Raw genomic sequence first — 21467 nt, 5'->3', positions numbered from 1 at the left:
GTTTAATTTTTCAGATTATAATAGATCCTCTCCTTTTTTGTATGCCATTATTAAACATATCCATCACTCTCTCTCACACACACTCTTTCTCTCGTTTTCACTCTCTGATGGAGTAAGCTTCTCGCAACCATTCTACACAATTCTGAACTTGTTCACCGTTTCTGTCCCTTTCTATCCTTTAACTGACAACTCGTGAAACGGCAGAGTGCATGAGCCGAACAGCATGTCTTTCATGCACGCACACGCACATGCATATGCTCAAGTGTGTGTTAATGGTGACATTAACCTATATTAGGTTGGGTGCTGCTTCTCGCTACACAATTGCCAATTTCGCATTCTACGGTCATTCCATCTTCTGCTCCAGACTCAGCGAGCTGAAATTGCTTTAGAACAAGACTAGATTTCAAGACTATTCCTATTTGGATTATGGAGAGGGTTCAATGTATTTTGAAAGACGTTATCACGAGATAGTGTTGAATAGAATTATGGTTCCATCGTAGGATCTATTTTGTGAGTGGATTGTAAGTGTATTTCTATTAATTCATTTATTTATATGAAATATTCATAAACTAACCTAATCATACTCTTTCTACAAATAAGATCTTCTATTTTTTATATCTGTGCTCATGCATTCATATTCTTCTACCCAGCAGATATTCCTCGCTCGCCTCATCCGTCTAGCCAGGTCTGGACCCCTGACTGAATCATCCAGAAATGTGATCGACAGGTTTGCTTCGCTCCTGAAAATGAATTCAAATATTATATTATTATCGGGGAACTGAGCTTTTCTCTGAAGTGTAAAAGCATGGAACATTTGTAACGAAAGATTGAATTTATAGTTTATATTTATTTTCTCAGTCGTATAATTATTTTTACAGTTTATATGAGGAGGCACAACAGGCTTATGCCCAAAACTATCTTTTTTCAAATTCATACTACAGTCCAAATCAAATCCAGGTTAAGCTACTATCACTCATAAAAAAACAATTAATTCATTCCTTCAGCTAGTTATCCAAGCGTGAGACCTAGTGCAATCGAATCTTCATATCATAAACCTACTTTGTTCCAAATTTTGTGAGAATTGTTAGAGCCGTTTTCGAGATCCGTTGAACATAAATAAATACCCATATAATCATATACCCATATAATCATATACCCATATAACCATATAACCAGATAACCAGATAGCCAGATAACCATAAATATATACATATATACAGAAATTGCTCGCTTAATATAATAGGATGTTTTTGAAAAGGCCCTGACAAGTTCATCTTACAAGGAAGTAAGAGACCGATGTCTCATAGTCTCGGTATTTAATAAAATAGCATGGAATTGTCTATTATATTGTCCTTTCAGTATTGATCAATAAGTGACAGTGACAGTGATGATAAGTTTCGGAAAATAATTTGTGGTAGAAGTTACTAGTTATTCAAATTCAGATAATTGAAGTCCAGATTATGCGATTAATCTTTTCAACAACTTTTTCATATACTCGAAAAATGAAGTAACATAAATCATGGGTTGCATGAAAGATTGTTCTACACTTCTTATTTTCTATTATAAATTACTTAACACATATAATAAATTCCTCATTAATTTCAGGCCATTTTCCCAAGAGATTGAAAACAGCTAAGTGATACCAATATTTGAAAAGGTGATATCAAAAATCCTGCGTGTCACAGACCAGTAGCTCTATTATCCGTTTTTCAAAAATATATGAACGTGTTGTATACATTCAGTTTATGGATTATCTAGTAACCAATAAAATACTAGACAAAGAACAGCATGGTTTTCGTTCAAAAAATCGACCATTACTGCAGCAGTGGATTTGATGAACACTGTCATTGACGCTATAGACAAGAGGGAAAAGTTATTGGCACATTTTTAGATTTGAGTCGAGCATTTGACAGTGCTCATGCAGCTCTGTGCATGCTCGTGCAGCACGATGTTCTGTTGAAAAAAATTGGAAACTATGGGAGTGAACGGTAAGGGGCAATCTTGGTTTTCGTCCTACTTGGAAGGCAGGCAACAATTTGTCGAATTAGAGTATTCAAAGGAGTCACAAAATCATATTTATGGACATCTTTATCGCTCTGAACTGAGATTTTCAAAGTATGGGGTTCCTCAAGGCTCCATATTAGGTCCATTGCTATTCCTGTGCTACATCACAGGTATGCCTGGCGGGGTCCACGATCAAGCTTAAGTTTGTCTTTATGCGAATGATTCAAATATAATTTTCTCTGGAAAATCGGTTGAGGATGTGGAGCTCTCATCTATATATATAAAAGCGAAATGGCACTCACTCACTGACTGACTGACTCACTCACTCACTCACTCACTCGCATAACTAAAAATCTACCAGACCAAAAACGTTCAAATTTGGTAGGTATGTTCAGTTGACCCTTTAGAGGCGCACTAAGAAATCTTTTGGCAATATTTTAACTCTAAGGGTTGTTTTTAAGGGTTTGAAGTTCGTCTTTTGGCATGTATATTCTTCTTCTTCCAATCTCTTAATTATAATTGAAATTTCCATATCATATGTTACTATAGAACTATAATCTAAATAGAGTACCTCTTCGGAACAGTTGTTAACTGGCAACTAAATTAATAATTTTGTTAGGTTGGCATTAAGTTGAGTTGACTTTGTTAGGTTGGCACCAAGTTGAAGATTTAAATGCATTTATCGAGGAAAAATTGATTGGGCACTGCTACTTCAATCCTAGGAATATTATATTACTAGCCGTCAGGCTCGCTTCACTCGCCATATCCGTTTAGCCAGACGTTTAGTCTGGACCCCCGACTGGATTGTCCTAACATGATAAAGATGCTAATCTCATTTTTGGACAATCCAGTCGGGGGTCCAGGGGTCGGAGCCCCCCGGCTAAACGGATATGGCGAGCGAAGCGAGCCTGACGGCTAGTCCACTATAAGCCTATCCGCGATTAATGATTACCTGAATGGCTATAATCTTGTTTTGAATATAAGCCTATCTATGGTTGTTCCGTTTTCAACAAGACAGAGTAGGAACCAGTCAGTGTGTCCAAATGAAGCTATAAATGGGGAAATTTGAGAAACTAAACATAGTACGAAATTCTTGGGCCTGTTTTTGGATAGCAATCCCCCGTGGGATAGTCATGTATGCCATGTCATGAAAAAGATATCTCCTGGTTTCTATGCCCTGAGACAAATGTCCAACGTGTGAAGTATCCGTCAGTATACTATGCTGTAATACATGCACATTTAGCATTTGTCCTGTGCTTATATGGCAGTACGAGTAAAAGAAATTTGGATAAAATTCTTAAACAACAGGAGCGGGCAATTAGAATAATGTTCAACCTCAGAAGAAGCGACTCAGTAAGATCACTGTTCTCTCAACTTGGGATTTCAACAATTTATGGTCAATATGTATTCGATGTGATCATGTTTTTCAGGAAGCAGTCCGATGTTTTATTAGAGTTAAGAAATCAGACTCACAACTATAATACCCGTTTTGGCCTAATTATTGAGAGACATAGATTGGATCTTTTTGAGAATAGAAAAATTTTCAAAGGAAGAAAATTTTTTATTAATTTTCCAGGCAATTTAAAGTTAATTAAAGATATCAAAATATTTGGTAAGAATCTGAAGGAATATTTGGTGAGCTTATCCCTGTATTGTTTGCAGGAGTTTGACAACAGAAATCATTGATTTATTTTTAATTTTATTTGTGTACCAACTATAGTAAGTTGAGACTTATATGTGATTTCAAACTGACGCTATTCATATGATTGTATTTGTATAAAATGTCTGATGAATAAAGATTTTCTATCCTATAGCAATTGATCTCTGCAGATGATAATCTTTCGAGACACAATGTGAACAAAAATTGATTGATCAAGAAATTTTTGAAAAAATAAAAATGTGCAGAGAGATAAGTGAGGTAAAGCTGAACGTCTAAAGAATACGCCTGAGACGTTTCGGCAGGAAATGGCGTTTTGGCTAGATTTATTCCACACATATCGCGGTAGTTTCTATTCATGGCCGGCAGAGTGCTGCTTTTATAAATGTTCACAGCTCTTGAGCGAGTGATGGGACGGGGCCGGGAGACGGGACTGGGACGGCACGTTGCGTGCTCTCAGAGGTTCCTGTCTGTTGCTCTCTGCTCTCCCCTCTTCACTCTCTCAGTCTTTTCTCTCCCCACAGGAACAGGAACAGAAGGCAGACGCACCTCACAACACACCACCTAGCTAGTAGCTACAGGTGCTTTTCGGGTTTGATAACACTTTGAGCCAGCTCGTAAATCATTACCGTCTCGTCGTTGTGGTATATGCTTGGCTGGGATCATTATATTTCTTTCCTCTTATATCTATCAATCTGCTTTTTCTATTATCTCTCAATCTGCCTCGCCTGAAATAGAAGGAGACTGCTCCACATGTATCGATTGTTAGAGAAAGAGGGCAATGTTACGAAGAAGCTCATTATCAAGTCATAAAATGAACTAAGTGTTGATTTGGATGGTGCTCTAATTAATGATTTTAAAATTCTGTAGAAAATAATAACCTCGAAAACCTCCGGTTTTATAGGATGTACAAAATGCAAAATAGGCCTATCTCAGTTCTGGAGATTATTACAATAATTGATAATAGATAATGTGAAACACACAAATGTGGGAGAAATGCCGGCCGGATGGGTCTACTGAAAAGCAGCCTTACAAACATTAAATTGTCTTGTAAGGAGCCTTACAATTCGAAAAATCACATATCTAAAATAATCATTGTACTATTAGTTTTATCGCTCAGTATTTCTAAATTCTCTTTTTAATCCTTATCACCTTGTTTCCGTGCAACAAAAATTCCTCATCGAATTTACGGAACGTCAGCATATCATGGAGCAAAATACAAAATCAGTAGACCCTTGTTTAGGGAAAAAATGTTCAATGTTATCAGTCAGAGAGCTCCAAGTTTGGAAGCAGAGAGATTTGAAAGTGCTCTTATCGGTGGTTTGCTGTGGTTATTTTGTGGCAATTGTGATTACTTTCGCTGCCAATCTCGTCTAACCAGTCGAAGCGAGCGGGCTAGTTGGGATCAGTTCAGCTGAGCTTGCAAATTCTGAGGGACAGTCTATCTGTCGCGGAATTGAAGGGATTTATGAACGGGCCTAATCGACAGGTGGGTTTATCTCTCCTTGCTCACTTTCACCTGGAAATCCTCTGCTCTTCCCATCAATCATTCTCTGTTTCTCCTTCTCCACCCATTCTCACTACCTAGTACTTCCTTTGTACTCTGTCACTATTGTATCCCATTCATTCCTTCTTTTTCTCTGCCACATCTAAGGTGAAACTTCAATCGAAAATATCACGAAAATATATTTTTTCTACAACTGCACGTAAAAAAAGAATTTACATACTCAATTCTCCTCGTAAAACAGCTTATTTCTGAGGAGAATCTACTTTTTCGCTCGCTAACCATCCGCGCATGCGCAGTAAATTTTCTTTACGCTCGCAAATCATTCGCGAATGCGCAGAAGAGTTTCTTTACGCTCCTCAATCAGCTGATGGTAAACAGCTCGCCAAAAGGTCACATTTTTTCCTAGGTCAAATTTTTTTTTCCTACAGTTACCTTGAAAAGTGGCCATTCCTGCACTGATTACAAAACGCAAAGAATCACTTTTCCGCTCTAGTGCGGGAAAAATTTTTTCTGCACTCCAGATTTGCAACATGGCAACGCAAAATAATTGGTGGGTTATATGTAGGATTAGTGCACGAAAACAAAAATTAAGTTGGTAGGCCTAACACTGACTGGGCTGCTATAGTGTTGTGGTGCACGTGTGTCATAATATCAAGGACATGGTGTACAACAGTGGATGACAGCCACCACCCACACAGCACACAATATAATACATAAATAGCTATTCTTAGACTTCCTGTCTACATTATGAGATTATTATCATAGTAGATTGTTGGCTAATCTCATCAAACAATTGGTTATGTAGTATTTCAATGAGAAGAAACTGAGTGTGTTTGTGTCGAAGAAACTTTGGATGCATTCTCGTTGATGTTTTATTGAAACTTTCATAATCAATCGTTTGTTACTATTCTATCCACAATCAAGTTTCCATGAATACGTATTCATCACGCAGACGTGATCATAAGAGTATTCATAATCTACTGGTTTCTATATCCTGAAATATCCTTTGAAAAAATAATTTGATAATATATTACTTTTTCTATCTCCATTCCTTCTTATGTCTCTGTTTCAAATGAAGTACTTCTAATTGGCTTTCACTTCATAATATCGAACTCATCATTCATATCACTGTTATCGTTTGCCTGGAACAGAATGTAACTGCTTCATATTTTGTAGTTTGTGTAGTAGTATGTAGATGATATTTCTTGTGAGACCTTGGTGAATGTTCTATCAAGTTCCAACTTGAATAAGTCAAATTTTTCATAGGCATCACGGAACAATGTTTGGGTATCATGAATATCATAGTGGAACTGAATTCATTCCATGGAAATTGAACTGGTAAAAAATGTATGAATAAATGTAGAATATATTTGTCTCTATTGATCATAATTCAACAACTGCATATCAATTGTAAATGAATTAACTTGATTTAAATGTGAGTTAGATACTTTCCTATTCTAACTTCCTCAGTGATGGCTAATTTCTATAGTAGTCTACAACAACTTATCAAGGATAGCGGTGTGAACTGCCTTGCTGATTCTGGCTACGATCTTGGTTGGGGATTCAGATGAGGCTGCTGATCTTGAATTAGTGAACAAGTAGTGTAAACAGCGGATTGTGTCCACTAGTTAACTGCTGTGCAAACTCAGCTGCTTTCACACCGAGCTCCAGCAACTTGTGAATTCAACAACTTGTCCACCCAATTGGAGGGCATACCACTAAAGGCTCCACTAGAAGCAAAAGATCTAAACCGTAACTGTTCAGCTTGCAGAAAAGTGAGCTACTCAAGAAATTCTATAGGTTACTTAATTTTAATTTATTTCTTGAAGCAATTCCAATAATCGGTGATTCGAATAATCGGAGTTCGGATAACTAGAGTTCTACTCTACTATCGTTGGTAGTCTATTAATAACATAGCTATCTCTAGTAGAATGAGATGCACCACGAGCTGGCAAAATTTTCAAAAATCTGATGTGGCGCACTCACACAACTTTCCTTGCCGTTATGAAAATTGATCACCTGACGCTAGAGTTTCCGCGTATCTCAAGTCAAATATTCCAAGATCTGAGCCAGCTGGTGACAGGAAAATAACGCTGGAGACACACGAGGTCTGCTATCTCTTCTTAGAGGATGTTTTAATGGAATCAACAGTTGTTGCCAACAGTTTGCAATTGAATAATCACACTTTCTCGAATTCCGAGCTTATTTTCAATTTTAGGTGAAAATGTTACAGAGCATTAATTGTAGAGATTTCTATGCTTAATCTTTTCCACCTGAAATTTCTTGTTCAAATTGTATCTGAAACCTGATAATTTAGAATTAAAAATCGAAATTTGCATAGATGGGGGAGAGCTTATCAATGACTACATTAGGTATAAATTTGATCAAAATCGTTGGAGCCGTTTTTGAGAAAATCGCGAAAAACCTTGTTTTTGACAACATTTTCGGCATTTTAGCCGCCTCTTATATTGCATTTGATCAAAATTATGATCAAAGATCATATAGTCAGATCCTTTTAGTGTAAGGACCTTAAGTTCCAAATTTCAAGTCATTCCGTTAATTAAGAGATGAGATATCGTGTACACAGACGCACATACACTCATACACACACACACACACACACACACACACACACACACACACACACACACACACACACACACACACACACACACACACACACACACACACACACACACACACACCACACACACACACACCACACACACACACACACACACACACACACACACACACACACACACACACCCAAAAACTACTTTTTTGGACTCAGGGGACATTGAAACGTATAGAAATATAGAAATTGGGGTACCTTAATTTTTTTCGGAAAGCTATACTTTCCTTCCCTATTGTTATAGGGCAAGGAAAGTAAAAAGTAGGTCTAGAATCAGCTGTTAGCTGCAGCATGAAATTTACAATGCATCAGCATAACTATCTTCTTGTAGTAGAATATCAAACTCGCCTTCCACTTAGGAATTTCAATCGGGCTGAACAGTTTACTGAATCAACTTATGCAAATTTCCAAAGAATCATACTAGAGAAGGCTGAGACTCTAGCCATCAAAAAGTTATATTGAACAAATTGAACGCATTATGTAGAATACGCTTAACTAGAAACACGGATTACTTTCCATATTCTTTAGCAGATGATATTGGAGAATGGTTTGTTTGGTACAATACTTTTAGTCTCGAAAAACATCTCACAATATTTGGTATATTTTTACTATTGCAGCTCTCTTACCTCACCTCACAGGTGGTTTGTTGTATTTCAGAACCATCCCATATTAACATTGGACATTACAATATTAGTGTATAATCATGTTTTCCTATAATTTCTATTTTGAATAAGTATCACCTACTTAGAAAGATTCAAACAATTAGAAAGAATAATTATAATAATTTAATAACATGCGTTAAGAATTCAAATTGAGGAGGAAGAGAAAACATTGAAAGTCACTAGAAGAAAAGTTTTATTCGCCCACCAGTTTCATTTATCCTTCAGAGTTTATTTTTGCATCCTTTTCGTGGGTGAAATTTCCAGAATATCACCAATTCCGGACAGACATCAGTTTATTGTCTCCTCCATACATTCAACAATGCTCGTAGCTCGATTATCGATTATCGATAATGAACGAAACTTGTAGCTTCCAATTTGAGATGTGAATTTATTCTTTTGGTCTTTAAATGTATACTTCGAAATGTTCATAAAGATTCCCATCACTTTCAGTACTGTTCATACAGTTTAATAATAATCCTTACACTATAATAATCCTTATTACAAGAGACAACTTCACTTTGGAAGCACACCTTTTGCACTACTTGTCAACGTTTTCCATTTTCAAGCTCGACAACGCACCAGCTATGATTTGAATTTCAGATTGGATTTGAGAGGCGGTCTTCCGTTGATTAATACCGGCAAGATGGCGGAAGGCGAATGCCAACAGATGCAAACCCTTCATGGGCTTGGATGTCACGCCAAATTGATAATATAAATAATCTCCCATGCGTGTATTTGATCTGTGATGCTTATACTCTGTTAAACATAGCCTACAGATAAGGAAGAGTCTCCTTCTACACTGTGCGATTTGAAAACTTCACTCTTGTGATCAGTACATTGGTAAAGTTTTCGTTTTGTACGAACATGCAGTATATTTCGAAGTATGATAATATTATATCAAAGGGCTTCTATTTCACACGTTCAACTCCATGATTCCCTCGCATATAGACTACATGGAACTCTACTTGAACTCTGAACTCTAACGATAGAAACTACGTTTTGAAGAGAAATTAAATAATGAAAGCAAACGCATGATTAATTGATCATCCAATTTCATAAAGAACACACATAAAGATCATCCAGGGAGAAATTAGAATGACTTCTTCATTTTTAACTTGGCAAATTTTGGACACTAATGTTCACTCTACCACTTATCAGCCAAGTAAGATTATTTCATATAATTTTATTGAACAGGGTGATGAGAGATGGAATTATCTAATGCAACTCATCAGGCCTCATCTATTTCAGGATCCAGATGCTTTATTATCTCATTGATTTCCAACAAATCAACAAGTATTTGATTAGTTCCTCGATACAATAGCGTTTCTCTATGATAATAGTGTTTCTCTATGATTGAATTCAATTAACAATTCCACGAAATAGAGAGCTTAGTTGCATTTAATAAAATTTTTTCGATCAATTCCTACAAGCGCAAATAGAAGCACCTAGTCATGTGCACGCTGAAATGTCAGACCGGAAATAATCAAAAGCACGTTTCGAATCGACAGATCGAGACACTCAAACAATTGCCATGGTTTTTGGACTTGTAGTGAACTAGTATTTATCTTATTACATAGCAACACAGGCGGCGTTCTATATTCTATAACCAGCTGACAATTGAATGCCTGGTTTAAATGTCAAGTTCTCCTCATAGTCAATGGTTGCCTGTTGAATTGAGAGCTACTGAGGCATTTATTCAAATAACATGGTTTGCATTCAGTGCTGTTGAATGCCCCATCATTTCCTTCTCATGTAACAAACATGAATGGTATCCGAACAGAGCTGCAATCAAGTTCGTTTCCTCGAAATCATGTTTGAATTCTACGCGCTCATTAACTGAAATGAAATGCTTTTTGGTGTTCCAATATTAAATGTCAAGTGATTATTATCGAATCGATGAAGCTTCAGTTCTTTGTAAAGAGGGGTTTTATTGACTGAAATAGAAGGGTTTCAAGAGGCGTTGAGACAAGCCACAAACAACAAGAATGCTTCGTATATTTTCTTCACGAATGATTCATGGAAATGAAGGAAACATCTGGCTGAGGATGTTAAACTCTTCTTGTAAACATTATTGGCTGAGAATAAGCAATTAGTGAGTTGAAATACAACAGAAGAATTCCAGCTCCATTTTCAAATAGCGATTGAAATAGCATGCTTTTTCTCTTCTCCACAAATTTTACCATAATTTCTGATTATTAAATGGATGAATGGATTTATCACAGCTCCGCAATATAAAGACTGACGAGCAGGTGTAACCCGCGTTTCGCAAGGTTCTAAGAAAAATTCAAATAATAGTTTATAGTTGAATTATAGTGAATTATCGGGAAAAAAGAATCAAAATTATATTCAGTTGATAAGATCACGCAGATCATCTTCCTTGAGTTGGAAATTCTCAGCAAATGCAATATTTTGATGGGACCCAAACCCACAATATATCATTCATAATATTCTGGCCTGCTACCATTTGCTCCACCAAATGCACTCAAATATTGGTATGTTTTAATGGGCTTTCATTGTTACGTAAACTTAAATCACAAATTACATATTAGTTTAATATATCAGATTGGGATAAATTGATTATTGACATAGGCTAAGAATCATAGGCTATAACCATGCTTGGTAAATTTTTGATCTCTATGCAAAATATGCAGAAAAGTAACACAGGCTTAAGCTCGAAACGGTTCCAATTCTAATTCATACGACAGTCCAATTGTGGCTAGATTATGATGTATTAATTTTATTTCTTTAAAATACACACTGCAATTGACAATCCAATAAACACAAAACAAAAATACAACATGGAACGCAGATTTTTAAATTTGAAAAATACTTTCAAAATTAATTTCAAATCAGTTTATTAGTTTAGATCTGATAATGTGACAAACATCAATTTTCTGTCCTGTACTTTATCTCAATTTGAATCCTCAATTTTATGTTGTAGTCCTAGTATGATATGCACAATGGAGTGAATTTCAATAGAGAGTATGATGAGAGTAGTATGTTAGTTTGTTAGTAGAAGACACCCTGTGAGAGGCATGAGATTCAGTAATTTCCACAATGGAGATAGGCTTGGAAGTGATGACGTTGAGTTGGTCTCATCAAAATTCCCACAGGAATCAGCACAAGGGAGAAGCTTTTTGATTGGAAGGAATGGGTAAACTACCACCTGTTATCTTTCCATTATTAGGCCAAGTGTCACTCCAGCAATCTCGAGTAGCAGTTATAATCTTCAGACAAAGCAGCCTATTTATACGTGAGTGTTATATTAGCTATTGTATTTGAAGCAGACAACTCATGGAAAATTGTTAAGGTGAAGCAGTGAGGAGATGGGTTTTCACTTTCCTCTTTAGAGCTACCGATTATTGGAACATAATAGAAATGATCAAGTACCCTTCATTTTATCACAACACATCTATCTAGCTTCAACTCTTCAAGAGCCATTTTTAAGTTTAAATCTTCAAATTTACAGTTGGAAATGGCTCTTGAAGATTTGAAACTAGTCGTAATAGAATGAAGGGTACTTGATAATTTGTATTGTTTTTCATATTTATATTAAATTTATTTGTATCAGAGCATAAGTAAATATTCAGAAGAATTCTCGGATACAAACGATTCTTCTCTTGCCTTGAAGTGAACAACAAAAAGGTTCGTATTATTTATAGCTTCTTCAAATCAGAATCTCTAGCATTTGGTGTACGGAATCGAAGCACCGCTAGTAGAATGTTTGGTTTGAACTCGAATCTTTTTGTAGTGTACCCTAGAAATCATATAACGTTGTCACTAGTAATCAGTGAACATCACTTGCCAATCACTTGTGGTAGCCAACAGTTTGTCACTTGTCTACCAATATTCAGCTCGTCGTGATTCGAGAGTGAGTGGGGCATTATTGCTGAGTTCAGCGCCCATTCCAGCATCACTGTATAGCAGTACTCTAACCTAGTGCAAGTACTCCCAATGCAACAACATTGTGGCCTTCACAGCAGTTGGCTACCAGAGCAGATGACAGAGAAGAAGGATTTGGCGGTTTTCCTTCCTCCTTTTCCGCAACAAGGCTACGAAAGCCCTCCACATATATATATTAGCCTCTAAACAATGGCTCCGAAGGAAGCAAGGCTCAAGTGGCGTGGGTCACGATTGGATTAGGCGCTGACCTGACGAACGGACCCTTACAACTCCACATTATATCTATATATACGTGTGAAGCACTACAACAGCTCTGTGTACAATTAAATTACCTTTCAGCCCTACAATACGTTCGTCCAATTCAATTCTACAGCCGCGAAACAAAGGGCCGGCCTTTCTTCGATACGTGCGAGATAGGCCCTTTGCTGGCCCACAAAATGGCCAGCTGAATTTACACGATAGTTATTCTTTTCTGTGCACTTTGGGAAGGCTATCAGCGTCTTCAAAGGTGCCAGGGATTGTATGTTAGATTCACTCAACCAAAAGTATATAAAGACAAGTGTAGGCGAATATTGGGAACGAAGCTTTCCCAAAAATGTAAAGATAGTTATCAGAGGGTTGCAGTATCGAGTGGATTATTTCTGCCGTCTGGGAATCGAGTAGCAGAATAATTATTCTCACATTAATTCTAGTGTTTCTAATAATAAATTCAATGTATTTTTTGTGAGACATAATTCTGTAGAATGTTCATATATATATATAGTTCAATTTACAGCTCAAGCCGTTTCTCTCCCACATGTCATCTCACTCTATTCATCCAATCTCCCTCTGCCAAATTCCTCTCGTGCATGTCACTCTTCACTTACTCCATCCAAGTTTCAGGTGGTCTTCCCCTCTACCTTCTTCCTGGTGGATTCCAATTCAATATCCTTTTGGGCCACCGTTCATCATCCATTCTTTGCATGTGTCCCATCCATACAAGGCGCCAAGAATGTTCATGATATCCATTATTATTATTATTGAGAAATTTTAATTGTATTTTCAATTATATTTGCTATAAAATTCAGTACAAAATAATATCATCCACCTTGAATAATCAATTTACCAAAGTACTATATCTGATTTAATCGTGTGATATTTTCATTTTTTTTTATTGCAGGTGAATGGATCGTGGAGCCTTCCAGCTTTCGTTTGTGATTTTTATATAGCGATGGATGTCACTTGCTCCACATCATCTATTTTCAACCTAGTCGCAATCAGCATAGATAGGTGAGTGAAGAATAGTACAATATTCTCATTACCCTTTATCACCACAACATTACAGAGGTCCATATCTTGAACTCATTCATTTATTCTGAATTGAATGAGGATTTACAATGAGTTTGAAGATTCTGATAAAGAGTAACCTTTTCTAGACTAATTTAATTCAAGATTCGGGGAGGAATAGTAAGGGCTAAGCCTGCTTTTCCATTGCCAATCGTTACATATCCATCATCATCATTCTTATGTGTCAAATACGAGTAAAATAGGTGATGATAATGAGTCGCGAACATATTTTGAAGGTTGAAAACATTCCATCGGATAATGCTGAAGAATTCGTAGATATGGAAGGAGAAAGCAGGATTAGTACAATAGAAAAGCTTGCATTATGATGATTATGGTATTTGAGCTAAGTTGACTTCTCAAGCCCACGCATGATCAACAAAATTTAAGAAGTATTGATTTTACAACATCGATCTTCACCATTTCATCGAAAGTTCTTTTTAATTTTCCAACAAGAGTTACATTAAGCCTCACTCATCAATAACAGCTCATTATATGGACAAAGAGAATTTCATTGGCACCTCTATCGAACATACATGGCTAATACCTCATCGCATATTAACTTCAACTAAACAATGTGAGATGTGAGCCACGGTCGGTCAGTTATTGCCTTGTATAATTAACTAGATGTTTAACTCATGTACGCCAATTATGATTGAATTCATAATCGACATGATTAGCTTACAGATTAACAGGTGGTGAGAGAGAGAGAGAGACAGAGTGAAAGAGAGAGCGAGGGAGAAAGAGATTGTGAGTTGGATGGTGGGAGAGTCAGTGTGAGTGAGTCAGTGTGTGGTTGTGTGAGAGAGAGTGAGTATGTTGGAGGGAGAAAAGATTAGGGTGAGTTGGAGAATATATGTGAGTGTAAAGTGTAGGAAATAGAATTATAAGTAGTGAATAACTGACTATGATGAAGTATACATCATAATTAATTGTAATGTAAATTAATGTTGTAAAAGGAGAAGAAATAAATCCAATCAATTTCAATTTCAATTTCAATTCAGAGATGTTGCAAGATGGAAACACTAGTCCCCTCACCCACTTAATTCAACAGTATGGAAACTATATTCAACAGTCTGAGTTCTTTTGCTGGAGTTCTATCTTCAATTGCCAAGATGACTTTCAATTCCGATCCTCTGCAACGAGGATCTCTCTGTTTCTTAATGAGATGAAAGTCCAAAAAATTCAAAAAACGTTTTTTAGCGGAATAGGCTGCTTGTGCCATTGCCAATGTTCTGGAAAGAGCTGTAAGTGCCTAGGATGTCCAGTTTAGTTACAATATCTTCGATAGAGAGCGTTAATGGTGAATGACTCATCAGGCTGGAAAAGGCTGTATGTGCATCACCATGCATGCTACAGAGTTCCGCCATGATAGTTTACAACCGGCATCGGTAGAATGCGTGTTACGTGGCGAAAGTTCTATTATTCTTATAAGTGGTCAAGTTTTTTTCTGTATTTCAAATACAGTGGACTAAGTGTTCCTATAGTGTTGTCTGATACATGAAATATCTTCCAATCTAATTAATAGAATGCGTGTTACGTGGTGAAAGTTTTATTATTTTCATCAGTATCAATATCAGTATCTATATCCAAATTTTTATCTAAATAACGGAACGTTCGAAAACTTAACTAAAACAAACTGAGATACGAAACTTAATCAGCAGTAAGACTGAGTGATATATGACTAAGTGATCAGAATAATATAAATGCTTCGACATAATAGTAGAAGTGAGGCAAGTAGTGTTGTGTTATACCAAGTATTAAAAGACTGTAGGAAATTTTTAGAGCAATATTAATAATTCCTTTGCAAAATTCCAATATGTTGAAAGAATATTTTGTGTTTAGAAATGTGTTAAATTCATTATAAATTAGTCTAATTCCAAGTTAATAGGGCCTAATGGAAAAATTGGAGTGAGTACAAAAATGTATGATAGTGTTTCTACGCCAGGTACTCACAGCCTCCTGGAAGTGATGTTCTGGGACACACACTATTGTTGTCGTTATGCGTAGTCCTTACATCATAAATCAGGCAACGTTTTCAGGCACTTATAGCTTTCAAGGTAAATTTCAAATTCTTTTTATCTATATTTATTTAGACGTAATTATCGTGATCAGCTCCTTATGTTAGTAATCTTCAATTTTACACAGAATTTTCAAGCCATTATATGCCGCAGATAAATGTTTTTTGTTAATACTTAAAAATTTTTCTTCCGGTACTTTCAGCCTTTCCCATTTGCATGCCGCTTTATTGATCAAAATTATCAAAAAAATAATTTAGTCAACGTAGATAAACATGGACATGATGGTGTGAGAAATTAGAACAGTCTCAGGAATCTGAACGTACGATGGAGAGGAGTGGAGGATGGATAGGCTGATGCTCGACTTTTGAAGGATGAAAAATAACCATATTTCCTTTCCCCTTGCTCGAAGACAGAATGAAGCTCTTAAGATTCTTCCAATTCCTCAGCTAAGAACCTTGGCCTCGGCATATTTCCACTGCCAGATAATCGTTGTTCATGACTCGAACATAAGTTCCAAGTTATTAATATTTATTGCTCCTTGAATTTGTGAGCTGTCCAGGAATGCTGGTGCTTCTTGGATAATTTGAACCCTTAGGCAGTTTGAACTGATAAAACAATGCCTGGATTCGAATCCTTATCAAATTTAATGTGCAACGTGACTTTAATAGCTACACAAGGAATTTTGATGAATATTTTGGGATTAGTTGATAAAGTATTATCACAATGCTCATGACTGGTTAAGAGTCAATCCAAATACTATTATCATGTCATGACGGAGGCTTCCTGTGTTAATAATTTATTGTTTCGTCAAGTACATTATGAGAGAAAAATGACAACGAATAAGAAGTATAGGAATAAAAAATTTACATTGAAGAATTTTATTTCTACCTCATTTACAACTTATTGTCCATTATTTAAACCCTAGGCGATTTTATATAATAAATTACAATGATTACGATACAGGGTTTTAGACCTATTCCAGTGGTGAATTTGAACTCCTCATAATCAGATTATCTAGTAATAGACATGATATTGCTCTGTACAGGAGAAATGGCTGGAATGCTAATTGAATGTGGAAGTAGGCATAAATCGGAATTCCAAAAACAATAATTGTGGGTGAATATGGAGCTGTTACGATCCACTGTAGTTGGAAGCACAAATAAATGTGGCTCTCACCGTCACGATTTGGTCGTGACCATCTAGGTATCTAGCTTAAGGAACTTAACTGTGACAAAGGTCCTTACTTTCTAGGATGAGCTTCTCCAATGCTATTCAAAGGGGTGAAGAGTCGCTGAATAACAAATATTTTCACACAAAGAATAATGATCGAAATAATATGATGGTTTGTTTGGTCATACAGGAAGGCCTACCTTCAACATATTCCAAGATCAATTAAAATAATTCAACAACATTGTCATTAATGGTTCTATTCAAAATCTAAATAGAAAGGTTCTCAATCTTCGCTGTTAGTTCTGCGTTTAAATTTATTTCGCCGCTTAGTGAGAGTCAAGTTTCCTCACCTGGTAATGATATTCAGCTTAGGAGATTAAGATCTCACGCTGGAATATCTCACAGTGAAAGAGTTCTGAAAACCATCTCGTTACTCAGAAGCGACATTACCCAGCGTTCCTTGGTGGAAGATTCTCTCACAAGTGAGGAAACTTTGAGGTTTGGACTCTGGAGCAGTTATCGTAAAACGGAGGTTTTACGACCACTTTGAAACAAGTATCCAGCGCATGCGCCTGGCTGAAATCCTCGGTGGCCACACAATGACTTACTCAATGATACCATTTGCTCACATCATGCTCTCTTTTAACATTTGTTTCAACCGCACACTTCAATATATTTTGACGAGTTTTTCATCCCACATCGTGATGAAATTGAAACAATTTTGGCTGCGCTTCTGCTGAGAGATTTCACAACAGATATGACACCTCTTTATTGAGACTCCAATGCCTAGAAATAACACTATAGACTATGGGATGAATATCAAGGGTAAAGTTAGGCAAGAAGAGGTGAAAATGTTCACAGGTGGATAAATGTCTTATTGAAAATGTTCCCAGTGAATACAGTACAGCTCAAAGCATCCAGTTATCATGACTGAACATGATCTCTAATCATTGTTATTATGATTGAAGTTCATGATGGTGAACAACCTTCTCAGTCATTCCTAAAAATGATTATTTTATGCATCATCATATATTGAGAATCATTATAGTGATCAGCCTTCCCAATCTTATAAAAGCTGATCACTCAATCTCAGTTAGAACGAACTATTACCATCAGGATTCTAAATCTCGTATACTAAAAGTCTAAAGGATTTCAATGAGTCCCAGCTTCATAATAATATTGCAAGCAATTATCACTTTTCCCCATTTAATGGTGACTTAGTTTGGAACATTGAATCACAGACTTCTAATGAGCTCCTATTCTCGGGTTTTTATGAGACCTCGAGCAATCCTGGAGAAAATAAAATACTTGAACAGTGCCACTTTGAAAAAAGAGTTTCCCAACTGCAGTTAATAGTTATGAGACACATCACAGATGGGCCTCTCAATAGAGAGGGGGGGATGGGATAATGGTGGAGAAGATGGAATTTGTCCTGATTGGCTTAGTGGTTTGTTAACAATTACGAGGCAAGTTGGGTGAAGGATAACCTCCCCACACTTCAGGTCTTTACCTCTATAAATCCCCACTCCAAGGATAAGGGTGCTCATCCTAACCGGTGCATCCCATGGAAGTTATAATAATAATTTAGAATGTGCTCTTAGAATAATCCGCTTATCTGACAATCACGAAATGGGTAATTTTTCAGAGAGAATTCTTAAAAGATTACAAATTTTACTTTTCTCTTTAGCCGCTCAGCCTTTTATCAGAAACAGGCTTACTGAAGAACACAGTAAATTGTTGAGTGGAAGAGCTATTATGAAATAAACCTGTGTCGCTCCTTACTTATCTTGTATTCACCTTATTTTCATCTCCTCATCCCACAGTCTTCTCCTGTCTTCCTCTTCCCTCTCTATCATTGTTATCCTTAGGAGGAAACAACATGAATTTTCCTCTTTCTTTGCGCTTCATACATCATCCTATTTCATTGAACCGTTTCTCTTCTTGAACCACATGTTCTATCTCAAAGTCTTCTCACCAATTTTGTTTTTATCTTTTTTTCAATTATGTTTTCTCACTAACCTCTTCCTAAATTTCTATTTTTTTCTTTACTCTCCCAACTCCTTCTCCATCAAGTGTATATTCTTTCACAAACATAGAAATCTCATTATTTTTTATCTCAAAGCTTTCAATCTGTGAAAATAGATTCCCTATTCCCATTCACCTCTTTCAAGTTGGATTGTTCCATTCAAATTCTGTAGATTCTGATGTGACCCAGATATTTTTCTAATGAAAATTGCGGAATGAAACTTGATATAAGCAGTTCACTTCCTTTACTATATTCTGATAAAATTAAACTTGCATTTCTTATTCGAACAATAATGAATTTTCCTCTCACGTAATCTGGATGTCAAAAGAACATTACTCATTCCTGAATGAATACCTTGATTCATGAATGAATATATTGGGCGTATCAGCAAACCCCTAATGATACGCAATGATTCTAATGCAATATTCTGCTATTAGACAGCAGAGACACTTAATTAACTCTTTTCGATTATACATTTCAATTATCATTCTCATATATCATAGCCACATATAGCCTATATTATATATTTGTGCCTATTGTATGAAGTAGTCGGGCTTTTATATGGATTCATTGCTTATTATTTTTGGTGGATGAATTCAATTCAAATTTATATCAACATTATATTTATGTTCAATCAATCAATCTACTTTTTGCATGTACATTGTTTTACAAATCGTCTTACATGAAAACTTATAACAACACACAAAAGCAAAAACAGCAAACAAAACAACAGCAAATCAATCAATTAATATTAGTCTAGAATTGACAGACATGGCAGCACCCCCGAAGAACTCTGCCGCACTATAGAATTCTTCGTTTATCAACCAGTTTCTAAGGCAATTCCTGAATTCATTTTTATTCTTCAGGTTGGTAATTTCTGTAGGGAGAGCATTAAGAATTTTCTAAGATCATATAGTGAGGGCTTGTCTCAAAGAATGTAGTTCTTTGGGCCTGAATTCTTAATTCTCTATTATTTCTTGTAATATACTTATGAATAAAATTATGCCCCTGTAATTCAATACTCTCGCAATTGAAATCAAAACATTGCACATTCATGAATATAGAGGATAGGCAGAGCATTCTTGAACTTTCAAATGACCCTCTACGGGAGGTTCTTGGAGATTTTTTCGAAATCATCCTAACAACTCTCTTCTGCATCCTGAGAAATAAACTTATTGAGTACCGTGAAAACCCCCAGAACATAAAGCCGTAGGTCAGGAGAGGCTGGAAGTATGCATAGTAGGCACTCAAGCTTACTTTCTGATTCATTATTTTTGCTAGCCATGATATTGCAAAGAAAGCCCTACTCAGCTTTATGATGAGGTATTCAATGTGTATCTTCCATTCAAGCCAAGAATTCACTTTTATGACCAGAAACCCACACGTTAGTTGTTTCGAATTTCTTCATTGGAATGAAACATGATATATTTTATTTTTACTTTTTGAGATATTAAGTACCTCTCTGACAATATTTCTTTAAAATTCTTCTGAGTTCTGAATATATCATTAGAAAAGGAACTATTCAAGAAAATTACTGAAGGAACAGATTTCCCGTCAGATTTCATGAACCTTGCTTTCCTTTCCTTTGAATGAAGTACCTATTCAAAGAGATGTTGTTTTGAAGGTAGGGTTTTGTTTGTCATCATGATTCTCCAGTCTGTCAAGTCATTACATCATGATAATATCCGTCCAAACATCTGAAAGATATGTACGGGTTTGTCCAGGAATACATCTTGTGACGAAAATAAGAAGCAAATAAACTGAAAATCAACAGGAGCAGAAGGTAGTGATCGGAAAATTGGAGAGAACAGCAACGCGGAAAGCGAAAGCTTTTCCTCGGTCGAGAAAACGTTGCTTCTTCGTTCAAACACCCATAGAATCTCATTAATGTAAAGTAGTCGAGTCTTACGGAAAGCTTGCAATCTTCGATTGTCTCGATTCATGAATACGTTAAAACTTTCTCGGCAAGCAATAAAAAGTGAGAGATTGTGGCTGGCATCGGCACCGCACCGCACTGTGATTCAGAAGGCATTTGATTGATGATGGATATTAGATGATGAGAAAACTTTTCTAGAGTCGCGCGCGGTGCTCGAGTCGAGTAATATGATGGCAGGAGCATGCATAGCAGCCATAGCAGCATGGGTGTCTCCTCGATATTTTTCCACTCATTGAGATGAGAATATTGATCATGCTGCGCCATCATAACCTCTCAGACCATGCTTTGATGAAAAACGATAGATTGCTTGAACTTGGCTTTCAGCATCTTTCAGAAATATTCTCATCGTCTGTCACTTATCTTGTACAAACTCATCACATTCATCTTTCTCAACTTGATCCTTGATTTTTTACGTGAGCGAGTCATGCTTCTTATCTTCTAATAACTTCCAATAATGATAGAAACGTCTCTATATCTCAACTTTGATGGAACTAATTTATTTAGTTTGATCCCACCGTCTGTACATCATTCTAGTGATAAGAACATAATATTGTTTTTTCAGTGTATTCATTTTACAATACATCATAATATCTATATTATTATGAAGTTACGTATTTGTATTG

General features: G+C 36.3%; 1 protein-coding gene and 1 long non-coding RNA gene across 2 annotated transcripts in view; one reads left to right on the top strand and one right to left on the bottom strand.

Moving 5' to 3' along the window:
- LOC111064113 (dopamine D2-like receptor) overlaps positions 1-21467 on the top strand; it is a 459718-nt gene that overhangs the window by 328345 nt on the left and 109906 nt on the right. The window contains exon 2 of the mRNA XM_039437773.1: positions 13528-13637. Coding sequence (XP_039293707.1) covers positions 13528-13637 — 110 coding nt within the window. The remainder of the gene's footprint in view (positions 1-13527; positions 13638-21467) is intronic.
- Positions 535-21467, bottom strand: part of LOC120353574 — a 98794-nt gene continuing 77861 nt past the window's right edge. The window contains exon 3 of the long non-coding RNA XR_005572477.1: positions 535-740. This is a non-coding gene — a long non-coding RNA (uncharacterized LOC120353574). The remainder of the gene's footprint in view (positions 741-21467) is intronic.

Source organism: Nilaparvata lugens, chromosome 11 (genome assembly GCF_014356525.2).
Source record: "Nilaparvata lugens isolate BPH chromosome 11, ASM1435652v1, whole genome shotgun sequence".
In the NCBI taxonomy this organism is placed as follows: Eukaryota; Metazoa; Arthropoda; class Insecta; order Hemiptera; family Delphacidae; genus Nilaparvata; species Nilaparvata lugens.
This window is presented reverse-complemented; position numbering and strand designations above follow the sequence as displayed.